General features: G+C 36.6%; 2 protein-coding genes across 2 annotated transcripts in view; both read right to left on the reverse strand.

Moving 5' to 3' along the window:
- Positions 1-5,836: 5,836 nt before the first annotated feature.
- Positions 5,837-12,267, reverse strand: LOC138029765 (immunoglobulin-like and fibronectin type III domain-containing protein 1). Its single transcript, XM_068877582.1, has 7 exons — positions 11,977-12,267; positions 11,010-11,321; positions 10,178-10,480; positions 9,875-10,018; positions 9,449-9,470; positions 8,560-8,761; positions 5,837-7,586 (listed from the first exon to the last, which is right to left on the reverse strand). The coding sequence occupies exons 1-7, from the start codon at positions 12,245-12,247 to the stop codon at positions 7,362-7,364; spliced, it is 1,479 nt and encodes a 492-aa protein (XP_068733683.1). The 5' UTR covers positions 12,248-12,267; the 3' UTR covers positions 5,837-7,361.
- Positions 12,268-12,542: 275 nt separating this feature from the next.
- Positions 12,543-24,894, reverse strand: part of LOC138030403 (neural cell adhesion molecule 2-like) — a 30,703-nt gene continuing 18,351 nt past the window's right edge. Inside the window, exons 4-7 of the mRNA XM_068878320.1 lie at positions 24,160-24,432; positions 23,244-23,495; positions 13,349-13,618; positions 12,543-12,616 (exon numbers count right to left, since the gene is read on the reverse strand). Of these exons, the coding sequence (XP_068734421.1) occupies positions 12,543-12,616; positions 13,349-13,618; positions 23,244-23,495; positions 24,160-24,432 (869 nt within the window). The remainder of the gene's footprint in view (positions 12,617-13,348; positions 13,619-23,243; positions 23,496-24,159; positions 24,433-24,894) is intronic.

A 24,894-nucleotide genomic window follows, 5' to 3' on the forward strand; every position in this document is an offset into this window, starting at 1 on the left:
CCGAAGGTCCCAGCACTGGTAAGAATTTTGGTTCGGTACGGATGAAAATTGGTACTGATAGGTTGTTTACACTGCAAATTTTATCCGAGCCGAACCTTTTTTTTTTGGGACCCGTGCCAATAATTTCTGTAGTGTAAACCGGGCTTAAATTACATAACTAGAAGGCGATAGTGAAATAAACCAGAAACATGAAATGAAGAAGATATTTACAAAAACAACTGTGCTAACGAGATAAAAGTGCGATCTAAACGTAAAACCTCGTATGGTCAAGTACCGTTATACTGCGTGCGGTACTTTTTTCAGGGCGGGATGAGGCAGGCACCGAACAGTTTCGGCTGTGTCTGTTCTCTCGAGAAGAGATCACTAGGGTTTTTTGCTTTCGTTTTTGATATTTTTTCGTTCAGCTCCAGTGTAGAAGCATAACGAACTTTTGTAGTTTGTGAGAGCTATTTACTACTTGTACTTTTGCTGAGTTTTGAATTGATCATAGAGAGAGTTTTGGTGATTTGAACCCGGACTGGACTACTGGATTTAAGCTTTTTTTGCTTAACGTTATTGTGGAACGTTTGGAATTATGGAATTGTTAAAATTGAAACTTTGGACTGGAGATGGAACACGCAATTACGGGATTTTAGATTTTAGCATTGAAAGAAATGGAGCACAGAAGTTGTGTTCTTGTCTTCGCCACTGCAGATTTAAACAGTTTTCAAGGAACAAGTGTCTTTTTTTCTTCGCCATGGCAGCTTTAAACAGTTTGCAGGGAACTAAACCAGGATTACGGAACCGGACTTCGAATACAGGATGATAAGTTGTTGACCTGTGATTTGTAATGAGGCTTTTGGATGCTTTAGAACTGATCTTGTAATTTTGGATGAACGGAATTAAGGAAGCAAGTAAAACTAGTTCCGTGGGATTTGAAGAAAATCTCTTTCACAAAACTAAATAAATAAATAAATAAATAGATAAATAATCCCGTATCCTGATAACCCTTAATAGGGCTTCGTTGTTTGCATTTGCAAATTTAGTAACATTAACAATAAGAGTTTTTACAACAAACAACGTCAACTTATATTACAGATTTATCTTTCTGGTAATCTCTCGCCATTTTCCGAAGTTTTCCTGTGGTTGAAGTTCACTGTAACTGGACAATTTGTGTTCACTATTTGTGCATTCCACGGATACTCCCTTTTAGACGTCTTGTTAAGTGAGGTGCCGGTTGTGTCACTCACCGTGACAATCTCGCTTAGGAATTGAAGAGTCAAAGGGAACCTCCTCTAAAACAAGAATTGAACTTGAGCATAATGTTTACAATCAAAATTGTTCGATCTCTTTCCAGTGGAAGTGTTGTATCCGAAATACACCAATTTCAAAAACGCTTGTTTTGGTTTTCAAATTTTCCGGGCGCTGCCATTTTGAATAATGACGTGAACGGTTGATTTCTTGCATTCACACAAACAGCTTTTGTTCTGAAACAAGAGGGCAACCATTACACGTCACAATTATTCAAAATGGTATTTACCATTTGTCGTAGACCACCCGTACTTTTGCCGTTTAACTCTTGAAATTGATGAAACCGAACGTCCAACGTACCCTAATGCCATTTCGTGCTTTAATTACTCTTTTGAATGAAACCTTTGCTGAATATATTTTTGTCCCTATGAGCTTAAATAACCTCAATATCTTACTGACAGTCACGTAAATATTAAGTTCGCTTACCTTTTAGTTTCTGTGCCGTCCCCGGTGATTTGATGTGTTTTGCGGAAGGTTTATTTTCCCCTTCTTCACTGTCGCGTCGCCGGATTTTGGCGAAGAAAAGTTTCGATTTGTAGTTTTTATAGAACATATTCCCTGCACAGTTGAATCAATCCGAGATCGACCGTTGCAAATTACATGTACAGTTAATACCGGATGAAATAGCATGATGTCAAGCGGCCTCGAATTAAAAAAAAAATAGCGAAGTTTGGGGTCTCATATTTTTACGACTTTCAAAGGGGTTCTTGTGAAACTTGGCCTGTTCAGTAAATTAATAGGCAAGAAAAGTTGAGGGATGAGGCTTAGTTTTTGGTTTTGATACCAAACTAGTTTTTCAGCTCCCAGACGTTTGCCTAATAATCGGTGGTTTTTTACAATTTTGCCTTGGTCACCCCTCAGCAAAATATCGGTAAATCCCTATTTTCGACAATTTTCAAAGACTTGCCATATTTTTAATTCTAGGCCGTTTCCAAGTGATTTGTTGGCCAAACGAATTCTGGGATCCTTGGAGAGTCGATACATCCTAGTTGGGCCATAATCTTACTTGTACTTGCTATTTTTTTCTTTGGTTCGCCTTAGGGGAGGAGGGTTGAGGGAAATCCCGATTTTCGGCACTATCACAGGACTTCTCTTCCTTTCATTTTTAGGCCATTTTACAAAGTGTTTCTAGCATAGGATATTTAAGAATTATTCTTTGAAATCGAGGTGAATAGTGGTAGAATATTTACCGAGCCACTTCTCACCGCGATTAATTGTTTTACTATATACTCACGAAGTGATCTCAACAACAATTGCAGAAACATCATCCAAAGTCAATAGGCCATTTCCGAGTTGATGCCTGCCTCCTCTTCAAAGCGAGTCTCAGTGCGAAGCTTTTGTGATGGAAATTAGTTCTACTTTACATATGAATGAAAACTAATTTTCATAAGAAAAACTTCGCACTTAGACTCGCTTTGAAGAGGATGCAGACATCAACTCGGAAATGGCCTATTTCATTGGCATCTCAAGTCATGCGTAGAAAACGTGCAAGCGGCACAAAGCATGCGCGAAAGTGTTTACAGAAGCTTCAAACATGACTAATCTAAATAATTTTCGATAAAATCTTCGTCACAAACAGCAAATTGGTCATTTAGCACCGTTTCAATCAGCAATCTAAATCGAAAGTCTGCTTGTTAAAAATTTTTTTAAGAGAATTACTCCGAGTGAAACAAACTGTTGGCGTGAAGATTGTTTAATTTTCAGCAATAATTATCTGGAAAAACGAAGTAAACACTGGTTGGCAAAAGAATGAACTCTTCTCTTACCTTTGAAAACTTTCAGGCCAAATTTTGTGGCCCTCTTTGTCTTCTGTAGCACAGCATCATCTTGTATTCTCAATATTTCCGATTCGTAAATGCTGGCGAGTTTACGCCTGCCATTTTTTGTTTTGTTTGGATCAAGCATAATTCACTCCGTAGGGAGTGAATAATGCTGAATTACTCCAAAATGCGAACCAATCAGATTGCTTGAAACACCAAGATCACTGGGTGAGTATATACTAATCTGGGATACTCGAAAAATGAATGCATACAAGTAAGGTTATGATCCCACTTTTACTTACTGCTTTCTTAGCCCCTTGAATTTTTCCCAGAAAATCGACTAATTTTTGACAATTTTGCCTTGGTCTTCCCTTTGCAAGATCTCGGAAAATCCTGATTTTAAAACTTTGAAAAGAAGCCTAAAATACCCTAGGATCCATGCAGAATCAACGCATGTTAATTATGCTGATTCGGCTCCTATCTTCTAGTAATTTGGCTAAAAACCGGCTATTTTTGACAATTTTGGCTTGTCCCTCCATGTACGATGTGTGCATGTGTCACGGTTGAACATTTATTAGAGTATGGATGGATGGAAGGGTATGTATGTCGCACAATTTTGTCTGGTAAAGTCTAGATTAGGGTATCATTTTGCTGGAAACTGACCAGTTGCTTGAATTAGGTAGAGCAAGTCTGGGATGGAGTAGCGATTTTGGTTTTATTTATTCCGAAGTTCTGAAAAGGTCCACAAATACCTTTGTTAACATAAAAAAATGATGCAAAACATTTTAAATTCCGCTTTCTTTGCGTTACCTATTTTCTGTCCTAATTACCAGTATTACAATGATTAGCTCTTCGATTTATATCGAATTACCCAAATAACGAATTACATGGATTTTACAACAATTTCAAATTTTCAGTCCGTTTATCCCAATATCATTTGTGGTAGTCAAAATTCCCTGCTTTGGATCCCTTCCTTCGCTTTGTTTTTGCAAAGTGTCCGGTTCGCGTGTTCACAAGTTTGTTCGGCATCTGGAAGATGTTTAGATTTTCAATTACAACCTCTACTTTCATGGACAATTTAGGTCACTGTGAAAAAAGACAAAATAGATATCACGTTTTGGAACACAAGTGAGGATAAATTGACAAAGTGAATAGTCTTCCCTCTAGATCATCATTTGCAACTTTACAAGATATTTTTCCTTGTCTTGACCAAGAAAAATCACCAGTAAAAAAAATAGAAAAAAATTAGAAAAGCATCGCGTCTTTATTCAAAACTTTAATAAACTAGATTATGCTGTTAAGTTGAACATTCTACGATACAAATGCACTGAAAATATTTTTTTGATGATCTTTGCTGAAAAGACCATTGAATACTTATCAGTGAAATTAATCTCCTCAATAAAGGTTATTTATTTATTTATTAATACAACAAAAACAAACCATCCTTTGATTGTGGACGGGACTTTTTCCGTTCATTGTTACTTTTAAAGTGAGCAACATGGAACGCTCTAGCTTCTATTCACTTCAACATGCTATCACTAAGTTTCACTAATTCTACATCTTAGGGGAAATAGAAAGGTAAAAACTCTATAAATCTAAACTCTATAAATTTAAATTTTTAAGAGGTATACAGATGGACATAAAACTTCTCATTACAAAAATATTCAAATTGTCAATATCTTATAAATTCCTAATATGACTAGCAGTAAAATACTTTTCAAATTTGAGAGGCAGCTTCCTCTCCACCTTGAGCTACCTATTTTGCCATTTTTTCCTTTTAAACTGTAATTTTGGAGGGAAACGGTTTATAATACCGGCAGTTCAGCATTCGGCCCCACACTGAGCTACAGAGAGGCATGGACCTACTTAGTCCACTGTATCATAAAGCTGCTTTCAGGTCTCACCTAGATAACGGCAAAATAAGTTCACCACAGGTGGTTAGTTATTGCTTTTCTAAGCAAAGTCACCATGAAACTCATTAAAAAACAGCAATAAAAATAGTCAAAAAGTAGACATCTATTCTATATTTGTATATTACTTATTAATCTATGGCTGCGCAGTGTGTGTTCAATACTACTTGCTATTCTTCTCCTTATAGGTTATAATTATATGCTTGATGTTACTTGCCTCCTTACATTATCCTCTCTTTCAAATGAAAAATAAAGGGGAAAACACTAAACGAGCGGACAAGCAAGTCAACATCATGGCAATAGAAACAGGCCTTCTATAATCTTACATTTGTTAAATCTCGCCTAATTTAGGGAATAAATCAGGAGTTAATTATAAACTATGAGAACGACTATACAAAAAAAAATTACAAAAAAAAAACAAAAAAAAGACCGAGACATCGATTTGCAGCTTAACGCCAACACATAAGTTGCTGGTGATGGCATAAGGGTGGGCAGACACGAGGGGCCATGTTGCATGGACATGTTGCAGCGACAAAAAGGTGTTTAGTACACACTCATGCGACATGCATTAGAGTCGTGTAGCGGGGACATGTAGCAGGGACAAAATCACAACATTTACACATATGAAAATGTTGCGGGTACATGTTTCAGGGGTATGTTACAGCGACGTGTCCTATGAAGTTCAACAAGTTGAACTTCATGGGACATGCCACGGGGACAAAATCACCCCCAAAGTGGTGTTGCACTGTTATAAAGTATCAGTTCACACGAGGGGACATGTCGCTGCGACATATTCCTGAAACATGTACCCGCAACATTTTCATATGTGTACACGTACATGTTGTGATTTTGTCCCTGCTACATGTCGCCTCAGTGTGCACTACACAAGTTTTTCTTTTTTTTGTCGCTGCAACAGACTCCTCGTGTCTGCCCACCTTAAATCTGTTACACCAAAGTCATCCAAAAAAACAGTTATTTGGGAACCACTTTGAACGTGTTTTTCCTTGCTTTGTATTAGGTACATATATTTGTGTCGCTATCATTGGCCACATGAGTTGATTTAAGCTGGTTTTGAGGAGTTACCTTAAAAAGGTATTGTTACAACCTTGTCACTCAAGTGCAAGCAATGAAATTACGAGTTAACCTGTTCCTCAACGTACTTTTTCAAGTCCCCAAACAAAAAATGTTTTATAACTTTAAAAGCAAGGACACTGGCAAAAGGCTTCTCCACGATTAGCTGGGGAATGAAAGCCAGACAAGTACCGGAACATGTACCCAATAAAAAGCATGGATTTATTTACACGTTCAAAGTAGTCACCGTTCAACTGTGTTCTGACTGGAAGACTTGGTGAAACAGCTTTTTGACATCGCTAGCAACCTGTATGTTGGCGTTAGGCTGCAAACCGATGTGTCGGGTTTTTTAAATAGTTGTTGGACGTTCTCTATATAGTTGTTTGCTTATTTGACGTAAAGCTGGTTTTGAGAAGTTACCTTACAAAAGGTATTTTTACACTCAAGTGCAGGTATCAAAATTACGAGTTGACCAGTTACACAGAGTACGTTTTCATGTCATTAAATCAAAAGGTTTTATAACTTTAAAAGAAAGGAGACTTCTCCAGGATTAGCTGCACCTCGCATTGGCTCTATGTCTCGGAATACACTGTTGAAGTTAATCTTTCTAGGCTAAATACCCTTATCAATCGTTCACTTGGCCTTAAAGAAAATAAAGTTCACATCAAGAAAACGTAGTTCACATAGAAAATAAAATTTCAAACATTTCTGAAGGAACGGTTGTTTTGAAGTTGTTCAAATGACTGACGCAAACCTAAAATATTCTGTGTTTATAAAAGAAACACCATCAAAGACGAGTGAACAAACAAATGCCATGAAGGCCAGTCATAAAATTTAACCACACAATGCTACGTTCCTGTCGCGGAATCACGAAAATAAAAGTATTTGAGACTTACTTAGAAATATTCTTCTCAAAATATGGAGATAAAAAAATAGCACTCTAAATTCATTTACTTAACTTGTTTTTCTCTGTGTCTCTATGAATCATATGGATCGCACAATAAAAAAAATCACAATTTCGTGGAAGAGTTACATCGCACTTAAACGATTTTGATTTTGGTGGCTCCAAGATGGTGTTCAGGATCGTTAAGAGCAAATGTCGAACACCAGTAGAACGAATATATAATTGCGAGCCTCTAGAAACTTCGTTTTCATCACGCGCTAAAATATAGTCAACGAACAAAACCTGGACTTCACAAACTTGAACGCCTATTTGCTTTCAGTTTAAGGGTTCAAAAAAGCAGTGGAAATTATGATTCTCGAATATCCATCTTTCACTATTTTGGTCAAAATCAATTGATAACGCGGCCATTAAAAGCTTTGGATGTGTTCACATACTCTCCACATTGGAGTAGACCACGTCTTTTTTCCTTGGCACATTGTCGTAAGTAGGTTCACTTTGTGGGACACCAAACTGTGTTATGTCTGCGTATTCTGTTCCTTCATAAACTGGTGCTCGGACAAGTGGTCTGGCAGTTGCGCCAGAAGCCTGAGGAGCGGGCTGAGTATTGGGTCTGAAATCGTCCAGTTCGGCATACTCTAATTCACCAGGTTGCTGCAAAAAATAAAAAATAAAAAAAATAAGTTTGACCTTAGTTAATATCAAGACTTTCTAGTCAACCACTTCAGTTTATTCACAACTTGTGGGGTTGCTAAGTGTTTAGGGGATCGAGGGGCCAGAAGACCATAATACACTCCAACCACAAACTGTATCAAGTTTAAAGAAAAAAATAGCCACCTGGGCCCGGTTGTTCAAAAGCCGATTAACGCTAACCCCAGATTAAAAATTAACCAAGGAGTTTATTTCTCTACTCCCAAATGCTGCTCAACGCTGATATTCGCTAAAACTTTTCATCAGATGAAGTCAATCTTGAAAAACAAATGTAAGCAAGGTGAGAACACGAAACCAAAGTTTACGCTAATCCTGGATTAAGGTAATCGGCTTTCGCACAACCGGGCCCTGGTTGGTAAGCTCCTTCGAGAATTAAGTTCTTAGATCTTACAACGTGCAACGATTACTCAATGATTGGGGTACCGATTGGCAATAATACCACCAAGCAACATTGCAAAGGCAGCCATGGTCCGACCATTTTTTCTTTTGAATTGCTGTTCAAATTTTTTTAGATATCTTATAATTGTATATACATATAGATAATTATGTAATTCACCTCTCGGGCTGCAAATAATAATTTTAATAAACTACTTACTTCCCTACTTACTAAACGGCATTCATGCTAAGGAATGAAATTATCATAAAGCTGGCCATACGTGCAACACGAAAATTCGGCTTTAATATCAAATGAGTAGATTATTGCAAATTCACAATTGTAAGAATAATCTGTGAGTTTGGAGAGCCAGCCTGTCATCAGAACTCTCCACAACAACGCAGCACCACTATTAACTTAGAAAATAACCCCTTCATTCATGGCTCAACACAGTATGTGGCTTGACAGACCAAGGTGTTGTGTCAGTTGCACAGGTGATGGGTCAACTTTAAAAAAACTAACTTTACATGGAAAAAACCGTACCCTGTTACGCTTCTTGTTGGAATTCTTGGACTTGTTAACTTGGGCATACACATCAGTCACTGGTGTTTTGGTCTTCTTCTTCTTCTTCGACTTGTCAACTTGTGCATAAGTCACATCAGCAACAAGTCCTCCTTCCTGCAGCTGTTGAGCTGCACCAACAGCCGAGTATCCATCAGCCAGTTCATCTGGGTATGGACCTTGCCTGTAGTAATAAACCAAGAAAATGTCAACTGTCATGTATGTGCACGATCACTATTTTCTGGCATACCTACTTTCGATTGAGGAAATAAACTGAGAATAAGTAAGGTTGATAAAGGATTTCTTTGGTGAAATTGTGACATGACATAACAAAGATACGTTTCTCAGCTTGGTATTGCCTTCTTAATATAGCAATTCATAAGGAAGAGTGCATCACAACAAAGCATTGATATTCTGAGTGCAATCCCGATACTGATGCATGCAACAGGCACTATTGTGTGAGAATTTTGTGGAAGGGGGATGCCGAAGGAGAGAATAAACTTTCTCGCCAGAATTACAAGTCATTACAGAAGCAAATTCCTTGAGTTAAAAATACAAAGATTCGCCAACTATTCAATTTTGCTGTCAAAGGTTGTGGAACAATGAAAAGCTGATATAATTATATCAATATATAGTACACTGAAAAACACTTAGCTTGCATGTTACGATCATTTGAAAACCAATAACAAAAAAAAACAAAAACAAAAACAAGCAAAACAAAGCAAAACATTCTCCAAAAATAAAATGCAGTTTCAACAAGGAGAAATTCGTAGCAACAACCAGTTAGGCTAGTGTTTTAGGTTGACTTTAGGTGAGACTTCAGAGAAGGTGTGCAAAAAAAAGGATAAACCATTGTGGTTGTTATACTTACAGACCGGCTGTTGCTGATCCAGCTAAAAAAGATAAGGGAAAAAAATTGTAAACAAAGACTAAAAGGTGACTGGTTGACAGATTCCCCAAGTGCGATTTCTTAATTTTTACGTGATATGCTAAAAATAAAATTTAAAGAAGGTTAAAAAAAAAAAACAAAACAAAAAACACATCTGCTAGCATCTCCACAGCTTGGAAGCATCCTTTGTCTTCAAAATAGAGCAACATTGCACTGGATTGAGCTTGCCCTATAGGAATAGACCTTATGCTCTGGTACAGTTTGTTTTCTCAATTCAGATCACATGACGATACTCAGGAGATTTGGTCCTTTGTTTTGTTCATTAAAAAGAGTGCAGACATAATTATTCATGCTTTCAGGGTCAAGTCCGTTCCCTTGACCCAATTGATTACAACGACATGTACTCACTTTCCGATGGGGTCTTCCTTCGTTTCCTCCAAATCACAAGTATGATCAGACCAAGAATGAGAAGAACTCCAACAGCTGCTGCCCCGGCAATAATGGCGGGATCTACTCCTGTTGTCCCTGTTTGTGCATTTGGGTCTGCTGTCGCTGATGAAAGACAAAAACTCTGACTCATAACCCAGAAATACTGGTGAGGTGTAAATTACATTTACAGGTAAGAGGATCTTTCATCATTGCGAGGACACTAACAGACAATGAATACGACACCCTCCAATTATTTTTGATGATTCAACCCCTTTTACTCACCTCCATTGGGCACTTCAACCTTCTGGATGTTGTCTTCATTCATGGCACTCTCACCAAATTTGTTGGTTGCAGTCACCATCAATTCATAGTTTTTGCCTCTCTCTAATGTAAGAGTGTATTCAAACTTGAAACCCTCTTCTACTTCTAAGTCTTCAACTTTTCTCCACTCTGCGTCACTACCAATTTTTTTGTAGATGGAGTACCTAATGATGGCTGCTCCATTATTTTCTGGTTCAAACCAACTGAGGGTTACACTGTCATCTTTTCGCTCGACTTTTATATTTTTCACAGGCTCCGGAATACCTATGAAGATTAAAATACATAAAAGCAAATTCTTTTATCATGCACAAAAAAAGTACTATGCTGCCCTGTGGTTGCCTGTTTGGGTTTTAAGAAAAAGATAATCAACAAAACCTCCCAGGCAGAAAAAAATACATATACAACACAGCGCACAGCAAGCATTTTTATGGGTCAAAAAATCAAGATCCAACCACCTTCCCTGTGCTTCCCCTCTGACCTCTAGAAACCTCATTTTCAAAGCTTTGATGTTAATACTTATTTCAAACTCTATTGGGTAATACAAACTAAAATGACATAAGGAAAGTAAAAAATGGATGCCCAAAATGGAAAAGTGCAAATGGGACGCTCAGACCCATCCAAGGTGCCCACCCGTGGGAAAGAAAGAAATGAAAATATATATAATAAAAAAATCTAAAAACTAAGAAAAAAGGGCTAAGAAAACTAGCAAAGTGCTTTAAAGTACATTGTATCACGACAAAATTGGAAGACGTGCAACTCCTTATGGAAAAATCAGTATAGATGTTCTGCGTACCTCCTGAAACATTAAGTTGTCTGATGTTTTGTCCTTCTCGCAAACTTTCACCGAAACTATTATTGGCGGTAACCACAAACTCATACACCTTGTTTTTCTCCAATGAAACAACCACTTGACGCCTTGATAAGTCCTTAATTTCCCGTATTTTGATCCATTCCCCCTTTATATCACCCTTTTTTACATCTCTTTGGTACACTGTGTACAGAGTTATGGATGCTCCATTGTTCTGTGGCTCATTCCATTTTAGTGTCACATTCTGACTTTTTGTTACAGCTGGCAAATCTATAATTTCAGCGGTAGCTGGGGCACCTAAAAATCAAACATGGTAATAAAAGCATTCATCGCATGACAAACATTGTGCTTAAAAGTCTGAGTCTCCTGTGTAGAATGTAAATGCTGATATCTCCACATCAACCCAAATGCTGAGTTACCTGAACAGTTGATTCTCTCATGAGATTTAAATTAGCTGTACAATCCCTTGTTATTGCTAACGGTTTCTGCTTCTTTACGAAACAACAGAAAATCTATCACGTCTTACTGTCCCAGATAAAAACAGTACTAAAATGCTCCCATACATGTAATTGACAAGTCGGTTTAACGTCAGCAATTCTTCTTTATGACATAATGATCGGTGAACAATGAAGGCTAGGAAAAGTGCAAAATCTTCCAGCAAAAAACCCTGCACTTCCCTTAAGATCTTTTCAAAGATGGTGCAAACATCCTAAACAATTTCTCCAAGTTATTTTTCACTCACTATTACACTACCATCATTCTTGTAATTTCTCATTGACAGAAAGTCATTGTAACTGTCATTGATACAGCAACTTTGCAAACAAAAATAGTCGAGAAACCATTATCCCAACTCCACCAAAGCACTGTAGCTTATATTAAAAAAACAAAAACAAAACAAAAACACACACTGCATCTTTATGCAGTATCACTAATGTAAGATACGATTTCTCACCTTGATACTTAGTGATCACATTCTTTTCATCTGCTATTCCTTCAAAAACCTTATTTAGGGCAGAGACTCTCAAAGTATAGTTCGTGCTTTTGGTCAAACCTTTATCCACAAAGCACTGAAGCTTGTCAGAGGTTGTGGTTTTATTTATTATCACTTTTCCATCCTGTAGAACTGTTACACGATATCCTGTGATATTACTCCCTCCATTACCAATTGGTGGAGTCCATTTTACCCACAATGATTCAACCTGAATGTCTTTATCCTGTGTCATGATGGTTGGTGCATCTGGTGGCCCTAATGAAAATGTACATGATAACATTGTTATATGCAGTATTTAGTATATAGTTATTACAAGGATAAAAAATGCAAAACACATAACAACAACAACAACAACAACAACAACAATAATAATAATAATGAGATGAGAGAATATCAATAAGAAGAGAATAATAATACTAATAATAATAATAATAATAATAATAATATGAGAATCCAGACCGATAAAGAACTTGATCACAGTGAGCCCGATATTGTGATCTTGGATAAAGAAAGTAGACTTTGCAAAATTATTGAGGCAACACGTCCTTTTGATACGAGAATCCTGGAAGCAGAAACAGAGAAAATTGGCCGTTGTCAAGACCTAAAATATGAATTGGAACGAACTTGGAACTGTAAAGAAGTTAAAGTTATACCTATTGTGATTGGATCGCTTGGGACAATCTCTAAAACATTGATATCTTGGCTAACTCGAGTTAGCGAGAAAATTGATTTCAGAACGCTACAAAAAGCTTGCCTCCTTGGAACTTCAAAAATTGTGCGATACGTCCTAAACATCTAAGGCTATGGGCTGCAGCTCGATGCTTAAGGAAAATCCCTAGTCGAAACAACATCCAAGAGACTATATTAATTGTCAATAATAAAAATAACGATAATAATAATCATAATATTAACAACAACATCATCATCATGGAATTGCAAAAGATCATTTTATTGAGTACATCGCATATTCTGATGAAGGTGTTATCAATGCAATAGATCTGAAGTTGTACCCCAACATGTGGTACCTTAAGGACCATGATTTGGACCCGGCCCCTCTGGATTATTAGCAAACATTTATCAGGAAACAACAACAAAAATAATAATGAAAATAATTACGATAACGATAACAATAACAATAATATGTGATCATTGAATGTGTATTTCTAGAAACTCAAGTTACTGCATCTTTGGTGATTATGGTGTTTGTGATTTCAGTCGATTTTTCTTCAAGTGGCACACCTACTTTTAAATGTGAATGGACTCTTTGCTCCACATACACATACATGTACATGGACATGTAACGATTAGCAGGGACACTATATAGCTAACTTACTTATTTGATACACTTGAACTGTGTGATTATCTACCGAACCCACAGTGTTGTCAGCTTCACACAAGTATGATCCAAAGTCTCCATCCTTTTGCATCAGCAAACGTAACACATTTTCACGGCCGACAAGTCTCTTTACTTCAGTTCCATTAGGTCTTTTCCAAATTATTGTTGGGGTTGGAACACCGTTTGCTTTGCAGACAAAAGTAACAGTCTGTGCAATCCAAGACTGATAAGGTGATGGGGGTGAAACTTTTTCTATGTAAGCTGGGTCTGAAAACAACATTGATCATCAGTACGAATAACAAAGGACTATATTATGTAAACAGAACATTAATGCCTAGGCTATTTCATGGAATTGGAATTGAATGAAAAATAACGAAAAAGAAACAGCAAAAATACCACTGAAAGGTAACAGTTTGGAGTGTTAAGTATTTATGAGTCAACGAGTCAATGAGTTGGTGCAGTTAATTAAACCATAAAATGAAAGCAAAAATTTCAGAGAGTGCTTAGGCCTTACCACTGAAACGAGGGCTTAGGCTTTTCTATAAATTATTGCTATATTGACTGTGAGTCTCATTGACTCATGACTCAGAGTCATTGACTCATAAAACAGGCATCCTCAACAGTTTGATATAAAGGACAACAAAGAGGTTTTAGCATGGTATTCTAATGGTTGTTATTGCTTTTTGCATTGTACACTGAACATGTGATTTTTTTGCTTTAACCATGCACAGCATGAATTTTGATACCTCAAGGTGTTAAAGTGGTACTATGACCAAAAAAACAAATATATTTTTTGTTTGGATTTTAAAACTATGTTAACTAAACACTAACTGACCCAAGTTTTAAGTTTTGATTTTAAAAAGACACCTGTTTATTTTAACTGAAATTTTCTTATTTATTGGTCCGCCATTACTAACTTTAAAATCTTGAGAGACCTGGGTCGAGGAGAAAATGACGTCAAAGACTCACTATTTTAAAAATGCAATGTGTGTGTACGCGGCTGAATTAATATGCAGCACGGGAGTTTCGGGCTGTCAGACTTTTAAACCCGTGTTTTGCATATATAATAAATTGCGCTTACACACTGTAATTTTAAGCTAGTGATTAAATGATGTCAAATTCCCTAGATCCAACCCTCTGAGGTCTAGTCGGTCAGTTTTGAACGTGAGCAATGGTGGACCGTGAAATCCAAAACTTACACTCAAAATAAACAGCCTTTGGATAAAACTCAAAGCTCAAAATTCTGCCAGTTAGGTGTTAAGCGAACACACTTTCAAAATCTGAAGAAAAAAGGGAACGTTTTTTTAATCATATTACCACTTTAAAAAGAAGATGATGATGATACAAAGGGGGTGAAAAGCAAACAACAACAACTACAACTACTACTGCTACTGGTGCTGCTACATCTGCTACAGCTACTACTGCCTGCTACTGCTTCCACTGCTTCTACTACATTGACTCCTAATAACTCAAACCCTTGCTAACTCAAACCAAAATTGATTTCCCTGAATTTTCCTGCTACTACTTTGTCAACATAGCTAAATAAGCATCCAAACATGTAATAACATGGTGAAAGGAACAAGGTCCTGTACTTCTGCTGCTGCTGCTGCTTCTACTACATTGACTCCTGATAGTCGTGTAACTCCAACCCTTGCTAATTCAAACCTTGCGCTAACTCAAACCAAAATCGATTTTCCCTGGATTTTCGTCATACATCTCCTCCAGCTGCTGCCGATGCTGCTCCTGCTACTACTAATACTTTGTCAACATAGCTAAATAAGCATCCAAACATGTAATAACATGGTGAAAGGAACAAGGTCCTGTATTGTACATGTAAAAGTTTGCATAAATTTAGTCATGCTTAATCAACTGATAAATGCAAGGCATACAACCAAGTTATAGATTCAATCAGAAAGAGTCAAAGTTAAAAGTGCAACCAGACAAGTCAGAAAAATCCCAAAGAAGTAAAAAAGATCTATCCAAATTAGCACGAGCAAGCAAGGAAATGCATTGCAAAAGAAAAATATTACTGTACAACAAATCATAGTAAAAAGGCACATAGCAAAACAAGGTACACGTATGGATAAATGTACGTGAAGCCACAAAAATTTAAATTCTCCATTGTTACCAAGAATGGTATGTTTTTCCTGAGAGTGAGAGGCAACATTTTAATCTGTCGCCTTAGGGTAAAATATCATTTAGTGTCTGTAAATTGCCTTTAATATGGACTCTGAGATCCAAGAGAATGTAAATAAAAAATCATAGGAATTTATAAAATAATAAGGATAGTACGTGCACTCTCATTGGTCAATAGGTGAGAGTGTGGAAACACGGCTGTGACATCGCACGAATTTTGATTGGTTATGTGTTGTTAGACACACATTTTAATAGGCTGGTAGGAAATAATTATTCGCGAGTATCGAGAAAATCTTTTTCAATCAAGAAGTAAAAAAACCCAGCATTTTCCTTCATTTGTTGAATTATCTTTGAGAAATATTTTATAAAAACAATAGAGGACTTTTTCTGTGTTTCCATAGTCTTCATTTGATTTGTTTTGGTACCGGTATGTCTATAGTCGTTTCTAGCTGTCAATTCTTTTACGTTGATTTTCTTTTACTTGGTGCATTTGATGGTGCTACGTATTAATACTGTCAACCCTGAATCACCCCCTTACCCCCTTATAAGTAAAACCATCTGGTGTTAAGAGTGAAATTTATAAGTGCCACTCTTTGAAAGAAAAGGGTTAACTTTTTGCAACTTTAATCATCACTATAAAGATCTCTCTTAATAAATAATGTTTATTGTTTGTCTCTCTTTAAATGGTACATGTACACATATGCTAATTATAAATAAGACAGTGAGATGGGTCAGCAATAGCATAAGACCCCAGTAATTGTACCTAACACCAGAAACAGATACACATAATTATTCTGACAGTGTTCATATTTTGGAATGCACTAAAAAAAAATTATTATTATTATTATTCAGGAGGCAGTGTGGCCCAGTGGTTAGGGTGCTTGCCTTGAGATCCAGAGATCTCAGGTTAAAGACCAGGCCTTGGTTGTGGATAACACTATCCACCAGATAAACACTAGCAAAACCTTTTACGTTATCCAGTGGATAGTGCTATCCACCCTTAGAACAGGTGCCAGTTCTGATCACATGTTAAACTTGATCCTTGTAGTCTTTGGCTCAACTTCTCTGCTCCACCTGTATATACCCAACTGGTTTGTCTTCACCCAGCTAAGATTCTTAACAGTTGTTATTGTTGTTCTGTTCTGTTGTTTTGTTTATTGCATTTATTGGCCCTGAAAGGCCCCTATGGGGAGTGGTCAATTGATTATGCATGTGCTCATATATATATGCTCATGATGTAATACCATGCATGCACATATCACAGATTTCTCAACCATTACATTTCAAGCCAAGAAACTGAAGTTCATGATATTTTTTAGCTATAAAAGCGTTATCTTGCCATAGTCGGACAAAAAATCAATGAAGATTGCCGATATTATTATTAAAATGGTTTCATTAATGAGATAGATCAAAGTACCTCTTAGCTAGGATATAATTGGCACCCTATAAACTGCTAATAAACAGGAATTAATTAAGAAGCTGCTGAGTTATCATTAGGACCTTAAGCCTGTTCCAGCCACCAAGATAGGGAATTGAAAGGGGGGAATATCTCAAGGCATTATTTCAAAAACAAGGGAAGGAAAAGGAGGCAGAGGGTGGCTGGAAGAAAGATATTGGAAGCATCTATTTCAAATGTGCGACATTAAGACAAATATAAGGGTAATTCCACAATATTTTGCATGCCACGGAGGGGACATCTCAGAAAACAATACCATAAATAGCTCCTTTTGCCAAATTTAGTTTAGTTCACTGTGGACTTGTAATGATTAAATAACTGATGACTCTTCTTTATCAAATCCTTTCAAAATTATTTCTGTCACATCTGGCAAGATTTAGTCCTTTATTCAATCTGTCACGGAGGGGACCAGAAAACCAAAGAAAATTGAAATTTAAAAACTAGGCTAAAAATCCTGTGAATGTAAACCGGCAGCAACAACACTTAAGTGCACATTTGATTTTTATGTTAATCAACAATTAAACTGCATTGATGGAAAAGACATTCTTGCTCTCTGATACAGCACAGATAATAATAAATGATCACGGTTATTGTCACAGAGGGGACTGTCACGGAGGGTACCTCTTGTCTAATAGATAGCGGTCATTAATAGCCACCCGGCAATCTTCTCTGTAGCAAAGTGTTTAAAGTAAAACAATTATACTAGACTTGTCTAGTGTTATAGCCAAAACCTTCTTGAGGTGTATTATATATGTATACATGTATCTGTACAAATGTTGCAGACTCTTTTCATAATGCATTCCTTCTCAAACAGGGTCACTTTCTGATTATTTTTGTTTTATTTTATTTAGAAATATTAGGTTCTAACAAGCTAGGCAATTGAAAAAGACAACACTGTACTGTAAAAGGCTCATTAAGACCTTGTCCTAACAAAAACAAGACACTTTCCAATCTGCAACTTCCATGAAGTCTTATAAAGTCTTGTATAATCTGAAAATACAAACAGCTCAGATACATCAATAATTTAAGTCTCTCTCTCTCAACAATGCCTGAACACAGAATTGAGGTGATAATTTTTTTTCCTGAAAGTATTGACCTCATTTATGCATGTACAGATGTAACTACCAGTACAATCATGTAAGATGATTTTGAATGTAAGTTGTTCATTGAATGAAAGTGCCATACATCAAAAAAGGCAAGAACAACTTCTGAACATAACTTGCCAGACAGTCAATTGTATATGATGTACACTGTTCTATGAAAGCAAATGTCAGTGTACATTTTACCATGCTAGTAGAATATAAACTTATGGACCTATGCAGATCTTCCATGTTGTTTACAAACATGACTTGTATGAATGGTGTAGTTTTACTAGCAATGGCTAATGTGATAAAATTTTGTACAAGATTACTTCCAGCATATTTTTCAGACAGTTTCATGTTACCACTCTTCCAAGTTTCTTTATTAGCATGCACTGCTTAAAGTTTGTGCTGCTTTCTAATGAAAAGGTGCACTTTCTCAACCTCACGCTGAGTTGAAATAGTACATGTAGAAGGGTGATTGCCCACAAGTAAGACAGGACCATAAAAAATGCAACTACAGTGTACATGTACCCTGTCCACATTATCAGTTCTTGGCCAGTCATAGGTGGTGGAGCCTTTGCTGTGCAAGAATTTAACTTCAACAAAGCTGTCTGCTACAGAATTCACTCTTCCAAAATAGAAGTTGGTTACATAGTCAACTGCGTAATACCTCCCTACCTGAACTCCATGATACTTACAAATGCATACTTCACGGTCAAATGCAGATGATGGTATGACCTGCCATGGGGTGGCCGGAGTTCTGCAAACTTGGATTTGCCAATCTGAACATTGCTTTCTTCCTTGAAAAGCTCATGCACTTCTCCAATGTTAAACAATATTAGCAACCTCTTTTGCCTGTGTTCCCTTTTACCATCAACTAGTTTGACAGACACATAATCTTTCTTCCCTGGAAGCATTCTGCTGATGTCCTCTCTTAAATAGAAATTCTGCACCTGTTGTATCTCATCATCAGTGAGAGCATCACATCTTTTCTTTCTTTCCTTGCTGTACTCTTTTCTTCACTTAAAGTTGTTGTCACACAAATCCACGACCGCCTTCAGTTTTCTTGGGGAAAGATCTTGAACAATCGCTGCTAACACTTGCTCTTTTCTTTCAGGGCATTTTAGCAGGTGCTTCTTTGCTCTACTGAGTGCTTTTCCAAACGTCTGAGGGCTTACTTGACTACAAGTTTTGCCTGTTTTCTTGATCAAGTCTGCTATTTTTTTTCCTTTGCCTTCTTTTCTTCTCTCTTTCCTTGGCTCTCAAAACTTCAGGCTGATTGGCTTTCTTCTTCAAATAATCCTTTTTCTTTCTTTCCCTGTCCTTCTTTTTAACCACCTCATACTTTTCTTCATTTTCCCTCAGTCTTTCCCTGTACAGTATTTCTTTGTCCTCTCTTTGCTTGAACTCATTTTGAACTGCTCAACAACTGCTCTTTATTACGAATAATTCATGAGAACTTAATCAATCCAATATTTCCACTGATTAACTGCACATTTTGGCTAAGTTAAGTATTATTGTTCTTTATGTGAGGAGATTATGGATGATTAAAACAGTTTATCTTCAATAGCAGTAATTTCTCTTTCAAAATAATAATTCTTCCTCCAAAAAATATATGTCCGTTCTGGACAGTAAGGTCCCTTCCGTGTCAAAAAAGTCCCCTCTGTGACAAAAAGATCCCCTCCGTGACAATTTTTTGTTCACAAAAAATGTCCCCTCTGTGACAGAACAGTCCCCTCTGTGACAAAAAGATCCCCTCCGTGACATTGAAAGTTTTCACACCTATCCTAAGAAAAGAGAAATAGAAGAACTCCTCCACACCTTGTAAGTTTGTCAGCCCATACTTCAACTGTTAACAGAATTTTGTACAATTATTACCAATTGCTTTGAAGAGATAATAATTTTTATCCCTATTTTTGTCACAGAGGGGACAATTCAATTTTGGACATAGGCTTTGATCTCTTTCTTCAGACAAAATCAGGGAGAAATCATTAACTTAAACAGTCTAAGTAAATAAGTAAATGTCCTGACAATTTTTACTAGATTTCCTCTCAAGAGAGATTTACCATGGTCATTTGTGCACGTCCCCTCTGTGACAGCCAAACAGGCTGAATTGATTAATTAATGATAATTTATGCCATGAAATCATTCCGATGACAACCAAAAAGTACAATTTCATAACAATATATATATATATATCGTTTAATCCACTCTTTGCAGTTAGAACTATGTATAAACTGAATTATCAAGCGGTATCATTTACAAAACAATTAAAAATACACCTAGAAATCTAAAAGTTATAAAATCATTAGCTCTCTTGGTTCTTGCCTCCTGGCGAACGGACTTTTCACTCCCAGATCTAAGATTGTAAGGAACATTATAAACATTAGCCGGAGGGCGGAGTTTTCACGTCGCAATGAACTTCCTACTTAATGTTTCTCGCCTGACTTGACTGACTGACTTGACAATCTATCTTATAACGAGTCTAGATATACAGTTATACTGTCCTTTAAGTGAATGCCAATTTTTACAAGTGTATGTTTCAATTACCGTGGAATTACCCAATAAACGAATTATTTCATTTCTTTATACTAACAACAAGAACCACAAGAACAACTTTATTAATTAAACAACTACAAAAAAATTGTTATACAACCACAATAATATTATTTATTAGTCGGGCGACCGACTCTAGGTTTACCAGTGTATTTCTTTGCAAATGTCCATCACATGCAATGGGCAATACCACAGATATGTAGTGAAGGCTCAATGTTCATTCCGCTTCGTTTTCATTTCTCTAAGTGATTCTCTGTGATGGTACGCATACATTACAGGTATTTGCAGAAGCGAGTTACGGTGTTAGGTCCAATACGCTTAAACCACTTACAAACACACAGACTGTTCGTGGTAGACCCACATCAAAACACGAAAATGAGCATGCGTTTCGAAAGGGGTCGTTCTGCGAACTCTTGGCAAATATCTCAAATGTAGCTATCAAGCTCTTACAAGTTCTAAAGAGATCAGTTGAGCAGTCATTGAGTACAAAATATGCGCAAACTATGACTACCAATGATAGAAGTACAGTAAGGAACTTTACTCGAAATTTTGACACTGGCGGGTGCAAGCTGGTATTTCTGATATTTGATAATCAGCATAACAACGAAAACAAGAAAGCCTTCACTTACTGAAGCGAAGATGCAAGTAACTTCTTTAATTTTATGACTGTCATGGTCATCATTTCATATAATATTATTTTGTACAATGTATCAAGTGGATTATCATTTCTATCAATTTCTCTTAGTTTGTACTGCATTAGTTTTCTGTGTAATCATGTACGTTCGCATGTTAATGTATACGATTGCATTACTAACACGAACAATGTTGAATTTCCCCTAAAAATGTGATGTATTACGGGAGGCAATGCAGCCATTTGTACATCATCAACATGATGGCGTAGTGAAAATAAAATATAGAGAGGGATTGAGATCTCGTTATGCTAAATTTGTGTATGGTAATCATAACCGTGTTTTACGTGAATGCTATGTGTCGAGACGTCGTGATCGCGAACCTAGAAGCGGAAACGTCTGTCGGAGAAAAGCAGAAAACTGAGGGAGGGTATTTGTGTGGAAAAAGATTCTTAAGATCACTCCTTTGTCGTCAAAACTTCATGGTTACATCAGTTACAGGCTGGGAATAAAATGAAAAGAAGGCGAATAATTGCCAGTTATAAATTTCGTCAAACAGTACGTTTGACTTGGTTTGGAAAATACACTGGAACACGAAAACGGGTAAATCTGAAGAAATATCAAGTGTTGTACACGGCATACTGTGGACCAATGAGTTTGTACAAGAATGGTGATCATAGGTGATGCCCTGCTAAAATAAATCTATGTAATGACGTAGAAACAAATCCTGGGCCTCTAATGAATAATATTGATCCAACCTTGACAGTAAAGGCACCATATAGTCAAGGTGATATTACAGTATTAGGTGCAAATGCTGGGCAAGAATGAATTTTTACTAGTTTGTGTGCTTTGATTTATAATAATATCAAAGGAATTAATACATGTAATGACCTAGTACAAATTATGGAAATGCCGGTAGTGAATTGTATTCTACACTGTCACAATGTACAGGGCAGGTGTATTTAATGCAAACAGAATTACCATCTATTATTGCTATGTCTGAAAAAAATTACCAGCTTAATTATAGTGAAAGCTACATAGGTAATCTACAAAACAGTTATTCAATAATTGAGGGATATCAGTACAGTATACCTATAGACAGTGCATTTGAATCACTCCTGTCGTAAAATTATTCTTCATTTATTCTGACAATAGGATGTATTGGTGTTAGTATCTATCTATGGGAGTTATAAGATTTTTGATTCTCATGCAAAAGATGAATATGGTAGAAGCCATCCCCAAGGTACATGTATACTATTAGAAAGTACCATCCATCCAGGGCTTAGTACAGTATTTCCAAGCTAAGATCCTTAGGAGCACACCTGTGGCCACAGCCCGACTTACGATCCTACATGTAGATCGTCTTGTTTCTACTAAATATATGGCTGACCCAAAAGCATACATGCATGTACAGGCTTGAAATTTCTGGACACAGCTGAGATTTGTTGAGATTTACATGAAGCCGAAACAAACTCAGACCAGTATGAGAATTTCTTGTCTCAGTCCAGCAACTGAGACAAAGTCAGACTAATGCTAGTCTGTCAGTTTGTGCCAGTCTCATGTAAATACCTCCTAACAGTTGGCAGGTGTGACAAAGCGAGTCACAATAAAACAAGTAGAAATTGTACTGGTATTAGATACTAAGAACACTTCATGAATCAATGTACATGTAAGCAGGAAACCGAATCATCCCTTAAATTATAAAAAAAATGTTAAAAATATACTGCTGTCATAGTGATCTCCACGCAGTGTCTAGTTTGTTATTACCCTGTATGGAGTCAAAATTGAACACAGAAATTAAATACACAAACTGTATAATTGTAGTTTGCCTACATGCACTATTCTTTTTAAACACAAAACATTCTAAAATAATGTGACTTGCTTCAATCTGTATGGATGGTTTAAAAGAACTGGTACACCAAAACTAGTTCCAATAAAGGACTGCTGATGTATGATTGTAAAACTGAAACTGGCTTTTAGTAAACTACATAAGAACTCTATTGCATTTGTCCTTGGAAGTTCCTTTCACTTACAGTGCACAGTAACAAATGTTTCCATTGCCACCGGTTCCCTCACACTATTATCTGCAACACAAACATAGACTCCACTATGATCTCTTGTACTGCTTGAAATATGAAGAGTGTTGTTGCTTGATACAAGCACACTCCCATCTTTTTTCCAAGTAATGGTTGGAAGAGGATAACCAGATGCCTCACAAGTTAAATCAATGGCAGATGACTCATTCACTGTAATGTTTTTGGTTAACCACTGTATTTCTGCAGGGACTGGATAAATAAACAAATGAATAAATAAGTATTTAAAATTCACCAGGAATTACACCTGCAGTTTGAAAAATAAAGTCATCCATCAAAGAACATCAGTTCTATAACATGGTGAAATAAACTGTTTCGACAAATGTGAGCACGTAAGCAGAGATGTGTCTTCTATGGATGATTCAGAGAACCCTCAGGGGAATTATAATACATTGTATGAAAACATACACCATGATACACATTTCCCTGCCTTTGCATATTCACAGCAGCTGTAAATTTAAGCTAATCCTGATTCTGTCATGCTGTGCTGTAGGGAGGCTCTCTAATGCCACATGATTTAACATGTCAATGAGGGACTGTTTATGTCAGGAGTCAATGGGTTAAGGGGCGATAAAAATGTGGAGGAAAAAAAAAGTGTCACAGTTACATCATTCTGCACATTTCATTAACTCTCATTTCCAAGCTACTATTTTCTGTTTGCCTTGTGAATTCAGCCCCTACACTTTTAGGCCAAATTATGCATGTTGGCATTGATGTGGTCTACTGTACGTTTTGTTTTGCATGTCTCCAGAAGCAATCAGCCATCATGACAAGTTTCCTTTAAAATTAACCACAAATGTGAGCTGTATAATTATACACACTGTCAGCAAAAAAAGAATCTATTTTGCATACTTACCTTCTATATCCAGAACAATTACATCACTTTGTCCGAAACCAGCATCATTGTGTGCCTTGCATGTGTAGTTGCCATAATGTTGAGATCTTCTAACATTGTAGATGGTAAAATTGCCAACAATTGCTTCAGAAATAAGACTGCTGTTACGGTAAAATTCATATCGCAACACAGGTGGTTTTGCTTCTGTTACATGACAGGTAAGGGTGACATTCTCTCCCTGTATAGCTGTATCCTGAAGCACACTTGTACTGATACCTGTGACCTTGGGTTTGTCTGTGACAAAATCCAGGAATCAGCTCTGATGTACAGATGTATAATTCAGCTGGCATGTAGACTCGGCACATTAATAACACATAGATACACATCTTTTTATCAATTAGCAAACAAAAGTCATGCTTTATTCATGAAAAATAAATTGTATGGATATGTTAGTCTTGTCCCTCAAAATAATCAAACTTAGACAAAAAAAACAACTAATTTATTATATTGTTCATGCCTCGTGGAGGTCGAGTTTAAATAAGGCTTATTGTACTGTTGATTGTGCATGATAACATGAAGGATTCGGCTTTTTGTGTGATTTTATCACGAAATTCTTTGTTCCTTGATGGTTTAATTAAGTGGGATTTGCAGAAATACTTAGTCTTGTAGCTTTATGCTATTTAAAAGGTAATTTTGGAAACTAAACTCATGTTAAAAAACATGCCATCATCAGGGTTAACATTATGGACACTAGTA

The sequence above is a fragment of the Montipora capricornis genome, chromosome 13 (genome assembly GCF_036669925.1).
Source record: "Montipora capricornis isolate CH-2021 chromosome 13, ASM3666992v2, whole genome shotgun sequence".
Classification (NCBI taxonomy): domain Eukaryota; kingdom Metazoa; phylum Cnidaria; class Anthozoa; order Scleractinia; family Acroporidae; genus Montipora; species Montipora capricornis.